This window comes from Electrona antarctica, assembly GCF_951216825.1.
Source record: "Electrona antarctica genome assembly, chromosome: 12".
In the NCBI taxonomy this organism is placed as follows: domain Eukaryota; kingdom Metazoa; phylum Chordata; class Actinopteri; order Myctophiformes; family Myctophidae; genus Electrona; species Electrona antarctica.
This window is the reverse complement of record NC_136793.1, coordinates 44,289,696-44,303,174: the sequence shown is the minus strand read 5'-3', so window position 1 is coordinate 44,303,174 and position 13,479 is coordinate 44,289,696. Positions and strand designations below refer to the sequence as shown.

The 13,479-nt window shown below is 41.7% G+C and overlaps 1 protein-coding gene across 2 annotated transcripts in view; it reads right to left on the bottom strand.

The window, feature by feature from the left end:
• Positions 1–12,881, bottom strand: part of fgfr1a (fibroblast growth factor receptor 1a) — a 36,493-nt gene extending 23,612 nt beyond the window's left edge. For both annotated transcript variants that reach the window (XM_079516390.1, XM_079516391.1), the window contains exons 1-2: positions 12,124–12,881; positions 5,264–5,444 (exon numbers count right to left, since the gene is read on the bottom strand). In XM_079516390.1, coding sequence (XP_079372516.1) covers positions 5,264–5,417 — 154 coding nt within the window. In that variant the 5' untranslated portion in view covers positions 5,418–5,444; positions 12,124–12,881. The remainder of the gene's footprint in view (positions 1–5,263; positions 5,445–12,123) is intronic.
• Between the last annotated feature and the right edge of the window lie 598 nt (positions 12,882–13,479).

The window sequence follows — 13,479 nt, the reverse complement described above, 5'->3', positions numbered from 1 at the left end:
AGGGATACAGATGGGAAGGGGGGTATCACAGAGTGCGACACCTGAGCCCCCCTGTTCCCAGTAACTACACAGTGGAAGAGAGGGAGGGGGGTGTAACCCAATTATGTTGACACATTGTCCATCACAATGGTGTTGTTTGTCCGGTGACAAAGGCAGAGATCGTGGGTGACCGCCCGGCGCCCGGCAAACTGGCTTACGATCTTCACTCTACAAAACAACCAACAGTGTGAACTTACATACTAAGAAGAAAAAAAACATCCCTCCCATTAAATGCCAATTAATAGCGTGCTTCTAAAACATGCTTTGTGAGAATACCATGGTCAAAAGAGGCATATTCAAATATCCAATTCATTCCTGTTGATCGTTTTTCACAAATGTACATTACACTAGAACAAAAAAAACGAACACCCACTGCAATCAACTGCCACCACACAGTGATCAACAACAAACCCAAGACGGGACGTTCTGAGTACCACGCTAACCCTGAAATACACAAAATGAAAAAACTGCACAGTGCGTAGGACTCTGTGTGATTGTAACATAAACGTTCCTGCTCAAAACAGGAAGCACACCCATATAGCATAACCTCAGGACAACGCTGGCAAACCCGATCACGGTAATCCCTCCCTCCATCACAACAAAGGACTCTAAACAATAAAAAGAGGGGAGGGGGGTGAAGAGAGCGAAGAGGGCACAAGAGCATGTGCACGAGTGAGTGAGTGAGAGAGGGAGAGAGAGGGCCTGCAGCGGCAGGTTCTAGTGCCAGTTGCTATGGTGACCCCAGTTGGGTCTAGTAAAGGTATTTCCTGGATCACATATGTCTGACAGGCCCTTAATCCCAGCAGGAAAGGGGGCCAGGGGGTAGGATCAACTTTCTCTCCTCCAAAACAAAACTAAAAGAGGGGGAAAGCAAAGCAAACGGGGAAGCATTTAGTGATGGGAGGAAGAGCTATCTAACCTCGACCTCGTCACCAGCTAGCTCCATGCGGCTGGTTCTCCATGCGTTGTGTAGTGCGTGGGGCCCATTTCCAGTTTGTTTTTGCTCCTCGCCCTCTAAAATCGCTGATGCCACTGATAAGGCTGTGTCAACATTCCAGCTATTAATCTAGTGACAGACATCATAAAGAGCCCATAAAAGCCATAATTCTTCTCTGCTTGTGGCTTCATTGTACAGCACAGTTGGAATCCTTTGTGCTTCTGTGACAACCTACTTAAAAGTGCAGTAAGACAAAGCACATTGTGGTACCACAGTTTCAAGGACATTCAGAGCCAACACAATGATTGCATTTTCACCTTCATCGTCTACTTTCAGGTTACAACAACCATGCCACAATATATTTTATTGAATTAGAGGAATTTTCAATAAAGTCAGTCACAACAAGACGAGTGAGTCATCATCCATCTTTAGAAAACAGTGTTTTTATTTTACATTTAGGTATTAGCCCACACACCTAGGGGTATGTAACTTCACCATTTATCTGTCATTCATAACATTTGTAATCGCATCTGTTCAAATGGAGTTGAATATTAGTTTTGTAACATCCTTCTTTTAATGTTCGGATGTTTCAGCTGAATTAATGAACCAGGTCCTGTGATCGGATTAACCTGGTTTTAGGGCCATATTTTCTAAAAGCAACCCAGCTGGAACAGTGCTCTCATGGGTTCTTCCAACCATTTGGAAAAATTGATTGACATGCTTTAAAATCATACTAATTATACAAAGGGGTTTTGTCAAGGAGGAAAACGGGCAGCATAAGGTTCTGAATTACGGGGGAATGTGAGTCTTTAAGTTCCAAGATTGACTAAAACCCACATGAAAAGGTCTAGAGCAAGTTGGCGCCAGTCTATGGAACCTTCTCGGCTTCAAGATAGGAAGCAATATGCCGCGTGAATGACTGTTGGGATTTCCTGCTCTTGCTGGAGTGATGGTTGAGTGCAGTAAAGACCGGCTTGTAGAAGCACTGTGATGGCATAAAGACAAACATTCACTAGGAGGGCCAGTTTTCCCCTGCTGATTTGACCACAAGCAGAGTGAAGGGGAGTAGTGGGTGGGGGTGTTGATAAGTGACAATAGGCAGGACTGGCAGGAAGTGAAAGAATAGCACAAGGCCTATTAGCAAGCCCAAAACCTTCTCTGAGTAAAGTGTCCTTCTAAAAGCACTCCAATTGAGGATGTTTTCACCCTTAAATGAGGCATTGACAATCACCATGAATTAGCACTCTACAGGGGGGGTACCCTGTGGTGTAAGACATGAACCTTAAACGTTATTCTTGTGTCATTACAATGAATGAGCTACACTGCATTTACAATTTGCAATATGCCTTATTTACTGGAAAACCAAGCCTTTAAGCTAAATTCACTATCAGTTTCATTCCATCCATCTCCGATAGTAAAGTTCATCTCTGAGCCCTCCTGTCTGAGACAAGTCTGCCTCAGGGCTATGACAGCTGTAGATTTTTTCTTCACCAGGTCAGCGTCTTTTTGTGACTTTGATTGGCAGCATATGACACATTCAAAGTAATCTGCTGGGATCCCCAAATTACCTAAAATGAATGAGTTCCTCCCTTTAGACACACACCGTCTCATGATTTAACCACGACCAGCTTTAATCTCAGGCCACACTTTAAGATAAAAACATATGCCTTGAATGAAGGCACTGTGGCCGAGGAGGAGGGGGTCCCGACCATTAGAATGGTAGTCGTGGTGGTGGGCCTGAACACCAGATTAAACTGAATTGATTGAGAGAATGCCCTTTTCTTATGTCAACAACACACAACCAAAAAACAAGAGAAAACAAACAAAAGGGGCACGCATAAACACAACCATTTCCATATAACCATTTTGCTTCACCACTGGAGACAAAAGGAATGCAACCAAATGGTTCTGCTGTGATTGTTTGTCGACAGCTGAAGCCATCCGTCACCCAGCAGGGGGGGGGGGGTGCATTCCCAAGCGGAATTGGTGGGGTAAGCAGGAGGCAAGGCTGGGGGGGGGGGGGGGGGGGGGGAGTTGGATTGGTCGGAGATAGTACCTGGCCATTTGGTGATTGAGAACTGGGTCAATGCATCAAACTGCCCCAAACAAACCCCCCCCCCCCCCACCCCGCTATATTGCCTCGTCTGAGAAGAGAAACAAAAAATATTCTTCTCAGAAACCCTATCTTTTAAGATGAGGACTCAATGTAGCATCTTACCTCTTTTTTTTCTCTTTTTTTTAACAGTTAATTTATAGTTTTCCTGGTAGTTAACTCCTCTCTCAGTGACAACAAATACCTTTTCATTACAAAAGGAGCAGAGGAGCAGGCAGGCAGTTGCCCTCGGGCTGCAGATGGGAGTCATTTACTCCTCCCTGTCCCACTGCTGGCTTAAACACAGCCACGGCAAGTTTATTTTAGGGCTCACAGCCCAAGAGAGACCCTCGTGCATAATTACTCTAATTATAATGCTGAGCTTTATCATATTCTTTTTGCTGGGCTCCACTTCCGACTGCTGAGGATAAACATCCAAAAACTATCTACCCACAAGTCCAGGCAGCTATTACACTGTTGGACTGCTTCCAAGAGACACATTTTTAAGGATTCAATTTCAATGTGTCTTTCCCCTTTTGAGGTCTGAACTTGTGCAACCACCCGGCCAGGGTAACCTTTTTCCTATTAAAGCACACTTTAAGTTATAGTTTTCAGTTACCTTTTCGATAAAAGCAAAATAACAATTGAAACCAGCTTCACAATTTTCAGAAGGTCTGGAGGCAACATATTTTTGCCAAGCTGATAAGAATTTGGTTTAGTTTAGGTTTAGTTAGGACAAAAGGACATTGCCGCTAGTTGCAAACAACAGTTCACTAGCTAAGCCAGAGTCAGTAAAGCCCACTGAAATGGAGTTGGGGGGGGGATCACTTACTCAACAAAGAAGCAGATCTTACCAGAAGACCAGAGACACAATGAGATAACATTCCTAAAACTAAAGCACTTATCCCCAGAGGACCGTGCCAATAAGCATCTAAATCAGTGGTTCCCAAACATTTCAGGTCGAGGCCCAAAAGAGAGATTAGACGTTTGCCCGGGACCCAAAACTAGTGAAAATAGCAGATCTACAAGCACACAATGCGTCACTTCGCACTGTGTGCACATGTTGAGAGCTTATAGATCGCTTTTCATTCCCATTTTCACTAGTTCTTAATTTTGATTATATATAGCATTTCTTAGATTTGTTTGTTTTAAAATCTATACAATTAATTTACATTTTTATTTATTTAAAAACAAATCTTTTGAAATAAATACATTTTTAAATGTAGGAGAAGACTCCAGACTTGAGTAGCTCGAGTCGTGACCCATACAAATTGGTCCGTGACCCACAAATGGGTACCGACCCACTGTTAATGAAACAGTGATCTAAATGACAATATATGTACGTCATCTACCTTTCGATACCATCAACGAAGCTCAATTAATCATGAGAAAATAAGAATACATTTACAAACAAGGGGATTAATTAGAGTTAACAATTCATTAAGTGAAAGTAAGTATTAAATAGCTCTATATTCCTATAGCAATCATTGCTACAGGATTTGTTCAGCAACCTGAGTCTCTCCAATCCTTTAGTAAACAGAAAATACAGTTTCAGGTCAGAATACCGATTTTAACCATTCAATTTACAATTTATGCGTTTAGCAGATGCTCTTTATCCAGAGCGAATTAAAGTGGAACTCCATTCACACGTTTAGTGCATCAGCACTGGGACATTCACAGTGTTCCTAACCCCCTGAACAGGAGAGAGAACAGGATACACAAGTGAAATTGATGAAACAAAGGAATGAGCAGACACATTTTTAACAGGAACACAAGCTGAAAAAATGCTCTTTGTGGGGTTCTCTCTCCTGTTTGGGTGAAATCTGTAACCCACCTGAAAATGTATTTTCGAGCTGACTTTATTCCCATCCATGAATTCAGCCATTCTCACTGATCACGCACACTCCGCTCAGAAATACACAGAGCCTATGTATTACTAGGGTGACCAAACGTTCCAGTTTGGCCGGGATTGGCGAGAACAGTCACACATGTGCTGCACGCACATGTTGGTGTGCGAATGTTCTCGCCAATAAGACGCGTGAGACTTTTTGGGTGGGTTTCGTGCTGAGCTAACACTTATGATTACTATCACAAAACAGTTACAGTTATCACTTACAGCACCTTTAAGTTAAGTAAACAGAAGAAATGTACTTTACAAAGAGTAGTACAAGAAAGACTGGAGGAATGAATCTTACCTTCATCATTACTGGCCGGCCGGCATTGGGCCGGTAAGATCTGGGCGAGCAAAGCCAGAAACAGCAGTATACTTGGCCCCGCTAGCATCCTGTTGAGGAAGCTATAGCTGCTGGCTTCTTTGCGAGTGGACCTCCATTCAGACTTTTGGTGCATCAGCACTGGATCACTCACAGTGCTAGGCTGAAAAGAATAAAACAAACATGGTTGTATGAGCATGTAGCCTTGTTAGAAAAGTCCCTAATGCCGTTATAAAAATAAAAAAAAATGTAGCTTTGAGGTAATGTGTCGGGGGGGGGGGGGGGGGGGGGGGCAACTGAATATTTCAACAATTAAGACCAGGTTATATGCTGTAGTAAACTAAACTTCAGCACTAGTCGGCAATTGTTTTGTTGGCACAGAAACAGTTCTGCTTTCATCAAAAAACGTTTTGTAATTTCACAAAGTTCAAGGAAAGTACTAGAAGTATTTAGGCCTACTTGTACACTGTGCACACACACTATGTGATAAGAAAATAACACCACAAGCATAGTGAATGAGCCTTACACATTTATAAATAACACCACAAGCATAGTGAATGAGCCTTACACATTTATAAATAACACCACAAGCCTAGTGAATGAGAAAACGTAATCCAAAGTTCGGTCTATTCCATGGCTACTCAAACCATTCTTGGTCTGATGATGTCATTGCTGTCATTAACATACTGTGGTTAAGGACAGACAGTCTAAATTGGCATACTGCAGAAGCGGGTGAACCTCAGATGCACATCTGCTCGCATCATCACCTCTGCAGCATCTGGCCATTGAGATTAACACTTGCCCCTAACCCCCATAATCCCCCTTGAGGAATTTGTGAAGGACCAAAAAAACTACGGTCTGTTATATGACACCCCTGTAGAGAGACCGCCAAGCCATCATTTCCACACTCAAAGATCTATCACCTAACAGTTGGTTTTGGTCCCAAACCCAACATGACCCTCAACCACCATTTGCTGCCATGCTTGTCAACTTGTGTGAAACAAATGCTGGTTGTAGGCTCCTACACTCTTGATGACATGCCAAACTTGAAAAGTGTAGGTACACTCTCAAATCCATTACAGGTACATTTTCACACTTTGACAATTTACATTCATATTTGGGATTTTGCGGTTTAAAACCCATTTTGGACTGAGGCCTTCTAAATCCTGATGTAAGTTTTCTGAAAAACTTAAAATATGTATAAAGCAGCATCAAAATATATATATATATTTGAATACTGTACATACTGTACAGAACCCCAAAAGGGGTTCCCGTCCAGAAGGTCCAAAAACACCAAAAGGGGTTCCCGCCCAGAATGGGTTAAGATCAACTAAAAAACATCATCACAATCAATCGGGCTAAACCCCCAAAACATTTGAAAGCTCCTTCAGTAAACACAAACTTTGATGTACTTAGGACAGTGAGAATGTATGACACCTAAAATAAACTTTGGGTCTACGCTATCAAGAAATGCAAGCTTTTTGATTTCTTTGAGGAGCTAGTGGTTTCTGTGAGAGTCCTTCATTAAAACACTTATTGTGTTCTCTTAACAAACCAATTCAATTTCGCTTTCCAAGAATGGGCCAGTGTTCCGGCAGCTGAGTTGGATCATGGGGTCCATGGGGATAAAGCAGCTTGGTCATCCCAGCCCTGTAAGCAGTGAGTCAGTGTTTGGGCAGGATCCAAGAATCCACTTCTGCTGCCAGACAGAAGGAAGTCCAAAGAGCATGCAGCCGGCGACCACGTTCCCTGGGCTCTCATCACGACATGACCACTAAGACAACAGTCCATAATTGAGGGAGATGAAAACAGTGTCTTCAAGTGTGGGACACAGAATGCTCTGTCATGCTATGCTCACATCGAAGCATTGGCTCAACCTGTGGCTTACTATACATGAGTCACATAGAATGCACTCATTGTGTGCTCACGGTGACTTCTGATCTGATTTTGGAGTCCTAGACCACCTATTACCGTTGTTTTGTCAAAAAGTGCAAAATAATAATAATAATATTTTACTTAAATTAAATAAACCCTTTTGAAAATATTCTCCTATGGCCAAAATAGAGATGCCAGGTTTAAAAAAAGGCACTCGGTAGTGTAGTGATGTTCACGACTGATTCGTTCTAAATTATTCGGTCTTTGGTGGGAAGTTTGGGAACGTGAACACACCAGTTAACTTCGTGAAACTGTTACGTTCAGGCTTTCGTTCATGCTCCACGAGTCCACGGTCCCCGTTGGTCTTCCCGCGACAGACAGAGAGCGGTGCTGTAGAGTTTTTCACTAGACAAGACATGCATGCTTATTGCAATTTAAATTGAAATTAAGTCAAGATACTTGGTTCCTTGACATATATAGTAGCCCATGAGCTCCACTGGGACCAGAAGAGATACATTGAATGTGAATTAAATTATTTGAATGGATCATTGCCATGAACATGGACAAAATCATTTGAACACTGAAATTAAAGTTTTTTTCCCCTATCACTAGTGTACTGAAGTACCTGCCCTCCACTGTGGAGTCTAGGGGTTTGAATCCACGGTGGTGTATCCAACTTTATTGAGCGTCTGTTTGGGTACAACAGTAGTGCCAACACACAGAAATGTGTGTGTGGAGGATTTGATCGGCATAACGATAAATTGTGGAGAAAAAAAAAAAAGGGACAAATTATTTTTCCTTCCCTAAATTATAAAAAATCAGGACACCATGGCTGCATAATTGCTGATCCTGAATTCCTGATGTCTTACAGCCTGGTGAAGACAGACTTCTGCACACGTTCAAGATAAGTTTATTTAGATCAACAATGCTTTGGCCGTGTAGACCTTCCTCAGACATTGTTGCTAACTTCTCTTGAACGTGCAATCATTTTAGATTCTTCTCACTTGATATATATCAGCCAAACTAGCTCAAAATAATATGTCCATTGACTACAAAGGTGGATTTGATTATGGTTAATACCACCACTCACATTCTTCTTAAATGTTGTTCAAACATTGTTGTTAACGATGAATACACAAAGGAGGGAATATTCCCATTATCTAAATGGAGAGGAGCTGTAGTATGCTCCATTCACAACAGAAGATGTTCCGAATATTCAAATGCATTATTTTTTCAAACGTGAACAAGCAACATCACAAAAACGCATCCTATATAATTTGGTTTAGTCTAGTAATGCACAATATTATCGGTGGCATATGGATATCGGCTGATATTTCATTAAAAATTTAATTCCAATATTTGCTGTTAAACGTCAGACAGAAAAAGGCAAAAAGTCTTGCTTGTTAATGGATTCAAAGACCTAATACCAATCTGTCATATATTCAAAGACAACTTTTCACTCCCATCAGGGGAGTGAAACAGGTCATCAGTTCTCACAGGTTAGGTCACTTTCAAAAGTAAATGCCAGTGATGTGAATAGGTTTTCAATGTAATGGCTCCCGGGACCCAGGGGTGGTCTTTTAGATGGGTCCCAGAGACATTTTATGAGTCCTACTTCAATGACTTTAGAGTACAGTACTGAGTACAGTATTGCATCCCAGGACCCTCAGAGGGTGAGACATGATTGCATCCTTTCTCAATTTAGTGAGTCTAAGGATGCAGGCTATTTGCATCACTGAATTAATGTGTATACATTGGAAAGTGGAAAATCATTTGCTCACATTTATACCACTTGTAAACATCAGAGCTAAATGCTTTGGGATTTTGATTTGTATTGGAAGCAAAAAATGTTCAACTTGAGTTAGACCAATTATTGATGCAACCGGACAGTGCCTGCCCTGAATGCATTCAGATTTGTAAAGCTTGAGTCAGTAAGCAGTGAGTGGTTCTGTAAGGCTGCAGTCAGTGTAATGGTGAAGGTAAAACTTCCCTAAATGTGTGAGAATTGGCTATATAGATCGATAGCAATAATTAAAGCTGCTATAAGCAATATTATGTCAATTTTTTAATGACCTTTTCAAAATGTTAAAGGTCATTAGAATTTTGACATATTATTGCTTATAGCAGCTTTAAGTAGTTTGTTTATGCTTATCGATTTAAATTATAAAAATCGCTACGTTATTATGCGCTCTGGGTCTCCCAGTCTGTCATCATGAACTTTTGGCCGGGGATTAGAGCATCTCAGTTACTGTTTAAAAAAAAAATTGTAACTAAGATATTCGATAGAAATTCATATTTTTTTAATGCCATATTTAGCAGGGGTTGACACTAAGGTCTCAGAGGCACTTGCCATCGGGTTAGTACTGGTCATGTTCTACTTGCCTAAAGTTCATGCCCACTAAATCGGCCATTATAAAATTATATGTAAAATTTGAATTACTGTTAAATTTAACACTTTCTGGGGGTGTGCGATAAACATTCCTACATTTTTATGCCAAATATGAATATGAGTGTGGTGGTACACACTATATTGTTTAAGTGTAGCAACAGTGAACAGCATATTATAGGTAAACAGTGCTCTTATTTTACATTCAACAGACCAGAAGACAGAGCACTCTGGCCAGGTTCAGGTGTTCAGACAGATATATGTATTTATAGACGGTTGTGTCCACTCTCAAACGAGCACTTGCTCGGTCGGGCAACCTGAAAGCAAACTCCACCTGCCCCAAAGTTTGATTTACCTGGGACCCTTAGTGTCAACATATGCATATTTAGCCATTACGACTGCAAATATCCCATGCAAACTGCTAGCCGACTAAGCCTAGTAGCGAGTGCGAACTCAGAGAAAATGCCAATCAATTCGGTCCATACACCCCGCCCTGTATCAGACTGTTTTCACTGAGACCACGTGATGTAAAGTATTTTCGGACCATGTCATAGACACCCAAAGAGATCAAACACCAGGGAAAAGCCTAGTTTTTTTTCTACGTTCTTTAGGGATCACATCATATCTGAAAGTCAGCCAAATCAGAGGGCTTAGATTAGTGGATATTTACATGGAAGACGGATACATCTTGCTTCTGTCATCATACAATGACACCGGTTACTGGCTTACGCCAAAGTGTGGCCAGCCCCATAATTACTGTTCAATGGCATCCATGCATAAAATTCCTCAGCTCTCCGATTCTGTAGCCCAACCCCAGTCAATCCTTCATTCCCAGGAATAGGCCAGGCGGCTGGCGCACAGATACTTTTTTTGCCATGATGGTGCAATTCAGCACACGTAACTCCATTTGACTATTCCCCCCAGGCTACTGTTTTCAGGAAAACAAAAAAAGCTCCAGGTTTTTCCTCATCGGAGTCTGTAGGTTTCCAATAGCATCATATGACGTCACATTAATGAACTTGAATGGCAGTATTGACTGAATGACATTGCATGTCAGTACTGCCAGAGTTTGAAAATGTTTGGTATGGGGTGTCTGTCCCAATGATAATGAAACTTGAAACCCTGGCTGATAGTATACCAGTGATCAACTCATTTTTTCACACCACCAAATCAACTTTACATCAATTGAAAAACAACCTAACACCACCCTGTACAAATGTTACTGTAACGTCATATTCCAAAGAGCTGTTTAGAATAATAACTAGCACACTTTTCTTTCTTTGATGGGTTGCAAAACTCTAAAAAGCTTTAAAACCACCGGTCCAAACCTAATCATAGGTCGACCAAACAGCATTCAGGCTCGGATATGAAGCATGGGATACCTTAGCCACGTCTTTCTCCATGGACTTACTGGATGTATGATTATACAAACAATCATTTCTGTGCCAGTTGAGCTGCAGGTAAATTAAAGGGCAGAAGAATGCCACACTTCCCCATGGTGGCTCAACAGAAAACATATTTTGCTTCAATTCCCTGTGGTTTTTCTGCCCTTTCCTCAACTATCTATTTTCTCCATACAATTTTAAAATATTTGAAACAAAACAGAAGTACACACCATTTCACTGAAGCCAGGCTTCAACATGCAGTCTTCCCCGAGTCCCTGTAGTGATTTGTGCCATTTGAGCATCTAAAAAAGCAACAACACTGAATTCCCTGAATGTATCCTGCTTGTATCAAATGATATTGTGTTAATTTAGTTTCACACTATCACCTAGGCTCAAGAAACAAAGAAGCAGAGTTTTGTCAGACCATCTGTCTACTACTGACATGACTGGCATCACTTGACAAAGACCCTAAGAGGTTCACAAAGTTTAAGATGTCAAAAGAGCAATTCCAGAGTGTGCATTTACAGGCAATTAATTAGGCCTAAAACCTATAGTTTATGGTGGTGGTTGTTGTTCCAGTTTGCTCTCAATGCATACTGAGAGCTACTCAAACACAAGTGATTCTACTATAACTCTGTTACGTGCATTCTCCTTTGAGCAAGGGGGGGACGTCTTTGGGTGTTCTTTAATGATAATGCAGCCCATCCAAAAAGGGATGAGTAGCCTAGTATTCATTACAGTAGCTTACCTAACCTCTCTAGTAGGCTACTGCTATTACTTGAAATATAAAACTATTAACCTAAAGAAAGGGCTTTCCTGTGTGTTTTCAGGAGTGCTCAGTTTGGGCCTAGCATGCAGCCCCCCAGCGTGGGGATTGAGGTGTTAATACAGCAGTAACAGCACAGCAAGACAGCCGACTATTTTCTTTTTAAATAAATACAAAGTATGACAACAAATGTTTTCAAGTCTCTCAAGTTTGAGGACTGCAATTGTATGTTGGGGTGTTGCTGAAATCTAATAAATTATTCTATTAAATAAAATAAAATTGTACATTCTTTCGTTTTTTCTCAAGAGAACCAGAAGCTTATCTAAAAGTAAAACACATAGAAATGTTTATAATAATAGGATCATCCACTATACAGACACACGGTAGACACTAATGAAATGAACACAATCAAGTGGATAAAAAAACTCACCTTATTGGCGGGGGGCTGTAGAACAGCCAGTGTAGAACAGCTACGTTGACCAGCCGGGGGACAACTGGCAGACTGAGATTTAATGTTGAAAACTTTCCCCTCCAAGAAGAAAAACAACTGCTATATCCACACTGGATCGCGTGTTCCGTGAACGTAGAGTAGCGCAACTACTCAAAACCAGCAACTTTTTGCAAGTTTGACCATGTTTTTACCAACTTCTCTTGAAGTACAAACAACGCACGCATCAAAAGAATGTGTGCTCCTCCACGCTCCGTAAAACCCAAGGATTTAGCGGAGGGGGTGAAACGAAATGTAAAGATATATGCGCTCTGAAATGAAATGGTGGCGTTTTATGGAACCGCGTTGTTTTCCCTTTAAGATCGAATCCGTGCCTTAGTTAAAACCCGTGGAAAAATCCAAAGTAATTACTACTACTACCCCGCGAGTCAAGCGAGGGGAGCCGTAGCGGTTGTTGATCCCAAACCGTTTCGCTCACGGTAGAAAAAGTCCATTCGCCGCCGAAAAACTATATACTAAAGTTGATCAACTTCCCTTAACACAAAACGCCGATACATAGGTGCGACTTCCTTTGGCTGAAAGAAGATTACATCTACAAATCCAAACTATTTTGGTCATTCCGGTGCAAAACAGTGCAGCAGCGCTACGCGATTCCAGACTCTCCGCTTTCAGTGTCGGTATACGCGCATCCTCCCCTGTGTGAAAGAAACCTGGCTCCCCCTGCCATCCGCATCACCTCTCTACTCTCTACCCGTCCCGAAAAGTGACCGCTTTGCATTGTGGGGTTTGTAGTTTAGTTCTGCGTAGCCTAAAACCATAGACTGTAAAGCCTAAAACCCACGATGCTTTGGGTCGCTTGCCATAAAGTTGCCAAATTGCCAATAGGTGTATAAGACAGTATCAATCTGTTCATTTTAGACACTATAAATTGTGTCTAAAATAAATTATATATTAAACATTTGGCTACATCTAAATATAAATGCACCAAGTCTCTGTGTGTACGTCTGTAATCCACGTAACTCGAGAACCGTTCGCCCCACAACTTTAAATTCGACGTTCCACACCACTACAGGGAGTGCAGTGCCTGGTGTCGAGTCGGTCGGACAACGGTTGTTCAGAACCGCCCCAAAAAGTCCTCTACCCGGGTTCTAGACCGGGCCCCTGCCCAGGGTCTATATTTGGAGCTGGCCTGTTCTGACCTCACAACACTATATCTGGGCATGCCTGACACAGAACTCCATAAACTGGCCTGTTCTGACATCCCAACACTCCATATTTGGGCATGGCTGACCAGACGACTCGCCCCCGCGAGATGTGTTAATGTAGTTAACAGTTCAT